This window comes from Sciurus vulgaris, assembly GCF_902686455.1.
Source record: "Sciurus vulgaris genome assembly, chromosome: 9".
In the NCBI taxonomy this organism is placed as follows: Eukaryota; Metazoa; Chordata; class Mammalia; order Rodentia; family Sciuridae; genus Sciurus; species Sciurus vulgaris.
Genome location: NC_136469.1, coordinates 9401950 through 9410408, shown reverse-complemented (window position 1 = coordinate 9410408; position 8459 = coordinate 9401950). Strand labels below are relative to the sequence as shown.

Genomic DNA, 8459 nt, shown 5'->3' with positions numbered 1-8459 from the left:
TATTTTCTAAAGCACTTTGAGTACAACCTTCTCATCATTCAGGAATAACATTTTTTGCCTCAGCAGGCTCATTGGTTAAAATAAATGTTCCGTGAGTGAACTGTTCCTAGTAATAAAAATTACAGCCCACCACTAACTAAATGTCTACTGCATGCTGTGGGTGAGATACTCTGTGAATTTGCTTTAACTATCGCAACCCCAGTTAGAAGCAAAATGTTATCCTCTTTTTACAGATGGGAAAACTAAGGCCAATGAACAGCCACATGGTTGGTGAAGTAGTTCAACCTTAAAACAGGTCTCTGATCCTAAAGCCTATGTTGCCTCTACAAGTAAATGTTTTCAGATCCCAAACTGTATTCTAGGGAAAAGAACTCCAGGTGGAAAAGACTAAAACCAAGTGTTACCATAGTTATCAGAGCTGAGCCAGAAAGCAGCCCAGTGAACCTGTGTCCCCTGCCATCCTGGAATGTGTCCTTCAGCTCATCCTTGAGCTGACTTGCAAGACAGTAAACACCCATTCAGGGCTGCTTAGTCACATACTATGCCTTTAAATACAAAGCAAAAGCAGATTTCAAGACACTTAAAAATGTATTGCAAAATGTACAGCATTTATTCACATACAGACAAAAAGGCACAAATTCTACTAAATAGTTCAACAAAAAAATACAGCTGTCCTCAACTAGTTTTATAAATACTTTCAAAAAGGGGGTAGAAATAAATACAGGATAGGGCCATGTAATATAAAATAGTCATCTCTACATATACTTTGTTTAATTTCTGATTTTTAACTCTTCATGCACCTTTTTTCTCGATTTTAGCTGAATGGACACCAAGCTAGGCACATAGTGAAAAATCCTCTGTACAAGGTTACAAATGTAATGACAAGTTTGTCCATTTCAAAATAATTAAGATTTGTACACAACACATAAAATCCTTCATTTAGATTTTGTGTTTATAACCTAACAAATGACATTCCAGGCAACTTTACAAAAGTTTAACTAGCCTACATTTTGACATAATACATTGATCATAATCAAAGATATTTCTTGGTCAGGATGCACAAGGAAAGATATAAAGAAGAGGAAAAATAAAGAAAAAGAAAAAAGAAAGCAAATGGTTCCATACTAATAGAATGTGAGTGGGTAGCCGGCTGGTTGCTGCCTATGGCCACTCATACAGAGCTCCCAGCATGACACGAGACTAACCTACAGAGCTACTGTTACACTGTCAGAGAAACAGTGCTCTATACCATTTGCATTTTGAAGCAGGAATAAAAAGTGTGGGCTTTTTATTTTTTGTGTTTTGTTTTTGTGTGGGTTTTTTATTTTTATTTATTTTTTTGTTTGTTTGTTTTGTTTTGTTTTGTTTTTTTGGTTCAGCATAACTTGGAACATTTGAAAGCTTTTCAACCTAAATGTGGGGAAAAACAGGTAAGGCATATTTTTTTTTTTTTTTTTTTTTGCACAAAACTAGCATTCCTAATAGTGCAAATGAATCTGATACCTCTTAAAATGGTGAGAGGTCATATACTTACTAGATTAATTTAGATTTTCTTTCTATGGCTTAACAAATTATCCCTCCGTAAATTCTACTCTCACCCAGAGCTGTTGCTGCAATCCAAAGATTAACATAGAGTCCAACCTTCTTCTGTATTCAGCAAAAGGTTTTTGCTCATATGCAAAAAAAAAAAAGTTTTAAGCTATGCTACGAGCAAATGTACAACTTGGATTCATAAGAACCTTCTAATATCTGTAGCAACAAGCTGATCTGGACAGCAGTCTTTCAAACTGAGCCCCATAGCTCAAAAATAGTCAATCTAAAAACCTGGGTCATTCTTTCCCTCCCCTGAATTAGCTACGACAATGTACTTGAGAAGTCAAGACTTGGTTTGGAAACGGCATACACACAATGGGGTGCACTGGATCTACTACTCGATCATCTGATAAAACTTGCATAGCAAGATGGAATTCAATAAGCCTTTTGTGTTGTTGACAATCATCTGGAAGACTTGAAAGTTAACTATAGAACTCAAAGCATTATTCATTAAGCATCAGAATGTCCCTGCCACATGGAAACAGATGTATAAATGAATCAGGAATCTCAATACTGATATTAACAAACTAAGGGGTAATTTAGGGGAAGCTGGGCTTGTTCCAAATGCCCATAATTCTAAATCTCATTTGCTATTTAAACTTTCCTTCTCATAAGTTTGATTCACAACTACATTGAATTCCAAAGAAAATTAACAGTACCTTAACACTATCCACTGTCTTAATACACACACTCCAGCGAGTGCAAAAACAGAACATTGTACTTGAATGCTAAATTATTGCTGATAACTTACTAGTTATTGCCATTTGCAATTAGAAAGTCCAGGTTACGAATGAGAGTGCAGAGCTCCGACTCCAGGAAACCTGCGCAAGGGCACACTTCAGTCTCCTGCCTGTACAACCTCGGTCAATGGTAAGAGCTTATCGCAAGTTATTGCCTTTCTATTGTTTTTAAAATATAACCTATTTCACTTATTCATTTTCTTTTTTTTCTCCGTTTTTTTTTTTTTTTTTTTTTTTTTTTTTTTCCCTTTTTATCAAGGAATCCGTTCATGTTGGAAGCCCAGATCCCCAACTTATGCACTAGTGTGGGCTCTGGGAAGTACCAGTCAATCACCAGAGTCTGAAGTTCATCACTTGAACTTGAATCGCCAGATGGCCAGGTACTGGCATCGGCCAGGGCAAACCTAAGTGGTTGGGGAAGAGGAGGCAGGACTGGTGAGAGTGGGGCCCAGCTGCCTCTCAGAACTTTCCCAGTGGCTTCGCTTAGGCCAGTCCTGCATCCAGCGTCCACTCACAGGCTTCAGGAACAAGCCTGGCCACATTTCCCCAAATCTCCAAGCCATAGCAGCTCTCCCGTCCTCAGAGCAACTCGGTAATGACCTTCTTAAAATGCTCTCTTCCCTGGCTGCTGTGTCACACATGAATTTCCTAGTGTTGCTGAAGTGCAGAGCTGCCGCCTATACTGTCAACACAGCCTTGTGGGCCAGAACCATTCCAAGGTTCACCACAGTCCTAGAAAACGAGCTCTATGGGCTAGAAATGGTGCGGGAGGGTGTGTTTCTATAACTGGTAGTAACTCATTATGCAGAATCCTATCCGATTCTGTATGTTCAGGTAACCAGGAGTTTGTGCTTTGGGAAGAATGCAGAGGGCGACAAAACTTCATGAGGCTTGGCCCTCGCCCTCTTCAGGACTGGCTTACTCGGGTCTAACCTAGCATGTCTTACAGTTAGTCTACACTTCTGTCTCCTCAACAAGCTGCAAATAACACAAACTTCTCACAATGACGATCTGTAAATGACTGGGAAAAAAAATTCAATCTGAATTGCAAGTAAATGTGTTTGTGTAGCTAAGGAATAATGGCTCCTGCTTGTCCCCCGCACCAGGCCTCCCCAGCGCCCGGCGGCAGGCCAGGGGTCAAGAGGCCAGGATGCTCCTCCTGATGATGTCTGTCCTCCTGCTGATGGTGCTGCTGGCGTGGACGCACTTCTTCTCCGAGGCCTCGCTCTCTGAGTCGCTCATTTCTGCATCGGGGACATACCCGTCATTCTCGCTGTCAGGTTTTAATTTGCTCTTGGCCCGTTCCTTGGCTGGAGCTCGGCCCAGGCCCAGGTACGGGTAGTCTGAGTGCTGGTGGCAGGCGCCCTCGGCGGCCTCTCCCTGCTGCGGCCGCTCCCCCTTCTTTGGAATCCGGAATCCCCCCCAGTCTTTCCCTGGGCTGGCAGGTGTTGTAGGCACTTGGACTGCAGTCTGACTACAGTTCGCTCTGACCAGGGAGCCATTGCACCTGGGCACCACGTCCCTCCTGGCTCCAGGAGTGGCCTGCCCCGCTACAAGCGAGGGGGTGGCTCTCGCGCTGTCCAGATGCCTCTGGGACACGTCTGTGGACCTGAGAGGCTTGTGACTCTGTTTCAAAGGTTTGTCCTTCAAGTCTCCTTTAATGAGATCACAATGAAAACGATTGTCTCTTCTTTTCCCGTGGTCTGGCGTCACCACGCCATTTTTCTGTTGTGCTGATATGAGACGTGCTTCCGCAAAGGTCTTTTCAAAACTCAGAAGGCTCTCGGGGACCCCCAGCCCCTCCCTCACACCGCACAGCTCTGGCTGCCTGGGCAGCATCTTGCCCTCTCCCCCACTGCTGTTCTGCAACAGGTCTCGCTTATGGGGCTTTTTCAGTGAATGAACTAAGGAAGTGCCCATTTGTTTCCTGAAGAACGCAGAATGCCATTTCAAGTCCTCTATCTTGGGAGCATCAGGGCCCAGGGAAGGACTATTAAACAGAAGCATGTGTTCCAGTGAGAAGGAGGAGCAGGAGGAAGGCACACCTGTGAACACAACAAAGGGGGATTACGCAGGGCAAATCCAGAGGAAGCGAAGGCTACCTCCTCAGCATCGCCCACCGCACACAAACCCCCCTCCAAGTGTGTAACACAGTCACCTACTCCGTAAAAAAACTGCTCTTAATATAAAGATATCACCTGTCTTAAGAATCTGCATTTGATATGCATACTTTCCTTTTCCTAAAATAGCTGGAATACCATATAATTCTTCACAGAAAAAAGTCTTTTCAAGGACTACATTTTCCTTCAAACAAAATAACCGATCTGATTTTCCAAGGAGAATCCCTGCAGGATCCGTCAACCGATCCATGGCTGCCGCTCTCCCTCCTGGTTACAGCAACCCTGCACGGGGGCCAGTCACTAGCCAGCAGCCTCCCTCTGCGACTGGGAGCACAAAAGGGCAGGCTGGGGCCTAGAGACACACTTCCTTCTCCCACGTGCCCATACCATGAGGGTTGTTGTGGGGATAAATACATGTAAATATATGTGATGAATAAAGTGTTTAAAACAGTTCTTGACACATAGTTGTTCAATACAATGTTCATGATCATTATATGCAAAATCCACGTGAGATTCGACTGAATCGTCTTCCAACTTGAGTTTAAGTTAAATTGGTCTTTTTGATGCAAATCATAAGAGTAAAAGCTCACATTTCATGAAATAACATTCATCATCATTGCCTCATATGCGCTGCTCTTTCCTATTTATTTCACACCTTTTTTATTAGTCATGACCCACTGAAGCCATCTCACTAACGCATTACTACAGCCCGAGTTTGAAACCCACTGGGTGGATCTGTGCTTCCACAGGAGCACCTACGAGGAGCAGTGCCCGTGCTTCCCATGCTTCCCATCTCCCAGAAGGTGTGAACCAGGAGAAGAAGGCTCAGGCCTCAGAGTCGGAGCAGGAGCCCCTCAGATGTGAACACCGCAAGCAAGCAGAGCTCACAGTTCATGACTGCAGGCATGGAAATGCCCGTGTCCACGAGTCCACTGTTAGCGCCTGCCGCACTTGGTAAAGTGCCACCACAGAAAGCAGACAGGCACTGACGTTTCCTGAACTCTGACCTGAACTTAGTTGACACAGCACCCATGTCTCCAGAGAGCTTCTGACTCCAGACCACTCAAGTGCCGTTCCTGCTGAGGACACATTCATTCTGCACAACCTACTCGCTCCGAGAATCACACAACGAAGCTTAAACCATGGGCCCTGAATGCCACATACCATCATTTGGAATCATCTATTTCACAAGGCAGATGCTTGACCTCAGGCATGAAGAACACAACCAAAGTCTAGAACTGGGAAGAAAAGCCACCAGGACATTAACTGGGCTCCATCTGGTCACATCACTTCCAGCTGATCATCCCCGGAATGGAGAACTCGTGTCCCTTTCTGAACAGCAGGTGGATTTCAAGCGCAGATCTACCTTGCAGCTCTTGCTGCTCAGCCTCGTGAGGACTCTCACTCACTCACCCAGTAGAAGCCGCGACCACAAAACTGCCACCGCAGCACCACAAAAACGCCTCTGGGACACCAAGTGAGAAGGCCCTCCTCCGCAGCTTACTCTCAGAGGCTCACTAGACAAGAGCTGCACACAGCCTGCAGCAGCGGCCCCACACACTGTGCCACCATCCCTGGGACACTGATCCAGGAGGAGCCGAGAGACCGAAGTGTCCTCTGAAGAGTCTGCTCTACCTACGACACCCTGCTTAGAGTGACAAACTCCGAGCTCCAGCTGAAGATGCACGCTGGATATGTCTGAGAAATATTTAACCTCAGGAAGAAAATATCTAAGATAGTTTCAGTAAGTTAATGCCACCGAAACTGGTACCACTTCCAGAATATCATTAAAAATTCCCTCAGCCTTTTTCAGTTTGCTCAGCTGACCCTCTTACCTCTGCTCACATATATCTACATAAACCAGAATGTGGATTTCCATATAAAAGGTGGTAACATCTCTGCTGTCTATATGTGACAAAAAGCCACAAGTACAGAAAAGTGAGTGTATCATCCATGGCTCTCTATGCATGAAAGTCGAGAATGCCGTGTTGTACCCTGCAAGCAGTCCAAGGTGGAACCCCTGTCTTCCACCCACGGCCAACCTCAGACCCACCTCTCCGTGACCTGCCTGACCCACCCTGGACAGACCTGATACCCTTATGCTACCAATTTCAGGGGCATAGGACCACAGAATGTTAGGGCGAAGAGGCACTTAGAGGTCAGTTCTACACCAAGCCTCTTACAGAGAGGTCAAACAACCTGCGACCCTCCAAGCAACTGATGTGCTCTCCAGGGCAGAAGCAGATCCCCGTTTGCTTTTCTGTCTTCCCTCACCCTTGGCAATGTAGACTAGAAAGCACTGACTGAATACCCGGTGCTCAATCAGAAATAGACAGAACTCCATCCGCCAAGAAGAAGTCTGCTGTGGGTGTGATCTGACAAGTGTCATGAGCACCCTTATCTTAGAAGGGTGCTTATAATGTGCTGCAGGTAGGTGCCACGGCTGGATGATCTGTAAACAAATCCGTCACACAGACATACAGACAGCAGAGATGTGGTTACCACTACTACAGAGGAATTCAAATTAGGGTTTATGTCCCCAAGACACATTTATCAAGAGCTCTGCCGAATGTGTACTGCCCTGGAGTGTCCTGACGGTCGGGACGTCATCCTCACCTTCCCCAGGGGGCGGGGCCGAGAACTAGGCGTGCTGTGTGTGTCAGGGAGAGGACTCTGGACTGAGCCGGGAGGACCGGTCCACACCTCACCCCCTGCACCGTGAGGCCTCCAGTGCCTAGAGATCCTCTGTAAATGTGGAAATCTGTGCTGCTTATGGTTGAACAGATAAGAGAAAAAAGGGCAAACCATGTGTCCCTTAACGGGCAGGGAGGGCACGCAGCCCCACCCAGCCGGCGGGCACGATGCCTACCTGAAACTCTTTCTTGCTCCAAGAGCTTAGTGCACAGACTGAACATCTGTTCCTGGACTCTGCACACAGATCGCTTGATCTTTTCCCTGCGGGTCACCATGTAAGTGAGGTTCCGAACCTAGAACGCAGAGGATAAAGATTCTGAGTGAGTGATACAGTTGTGGTCATGGATACATGGTGCTTTTTAAAATCTTATTAAATGAGAGAAATCGGTTGTACTCAGGCCTCAACAGACATCTGAGATCAAAATGTACTTTAAGCCAATCTCTAATCCCCTCTGAGGAGGAGAAGGTTCTGCTTCTTCCCCCAAGGTGGGCAGCAGTGTCCCAGAGAGCAGGAGCTGGGAGCTGCGGCGCCGCAGCACACGGCCTATCTGCTCCTCACGCCCAAGACCACCCGGGGAGGTCTCTGCTGCTCCTCACACCCAGGACCACCCGGGGAGGTCTCTGGAGAGGCCACTGGCATCCACTGCAGACTTGCTGCCTTTCCAGCTGCCGGCCATCTTCTTCCCAGTTACCCTACTGTCAACAGCTTTAGAGCCGTTCAGAAGTCACCTGAGCTGCACTATGACAAGCACCTTCTGAAGGTTGAACTAGGTAAGCACAGGGTCACCTGGAAGACCAAAGGGTCACCAGGAACTTCAGGAAGCTTCTTGTCCACTGGACACTGAACCAGCAGGAGGGCCTGGCTCCCAGGTGTCGCAGCACCTAGGCAACGTCCCTCTGGCTCTGCCAGCCAGCCACTGGTCAGCATCTCTGGTCCGGCTACATCTCTCGCCTCCTGGAAACTGACATTGCCCTCTCCCTGAACCATCTGTAACTGCAGCACCAAGTGCTGGGAGCTCTGCTTCACAGCGCTGTGGCTGCTTCAGGTCACGCCCACACTCCCAAGCAACGCTCAGTGACCCACAGTACAGTGGTCAGTTCTCTGCCATCTGCCCATCACTCAAATAGCACCAAGACCTGGAAAATCAGTCACTTCACCCCACTGATTCCTCTGTGCTAAAATCTACAGCAAACCTCATTAGGTGGCACAGGCCTGGAAGCACCAACCAGCGACCACCGCAGCACACGGCCTGGACAGCGCACCTGGCCAGGGGAACAGGTGCATGAGAATGAGCCCAGCACGGAGTGACAG

At 46.9% G+C, this 8459-nt stretch overlaps 1 protein-coding gene across 3 annotated transcripts in view; it reads right to left on the bottom strand.

Moving 5' to 3' along the window:
* Nucleotides 1-587: 587 nt before the first annotated feature.
* The window catches only part of JADE1 (jade family PHD finger 1), a 54319-nt gene continuing 46447 nt past the window's right edge, over nucleotides 588-8459 (bottom strand). For all 3 annotated transcript variants that reach the window (XM_079153680.1, XM_079153681.1, XM_079153682.1), the window contains exons 10-11: nucleotides 7323-7440; nucleotides 588-4378 (exon numbers count right to left, since the gene is read on the bottom strand). In XM_079153680.1, coding sequence (XP_079009806.1) covers nucleotides 3471-4378; nucleotides 7323-7440 — 1026 coding nt within the window. In that variant the 3' untranslated portion in view covers nucleotides 588-3470. The remainder of the gene's footprint in view (nucleotides 4379-7322; nucleotides 7441-8459) is intronic.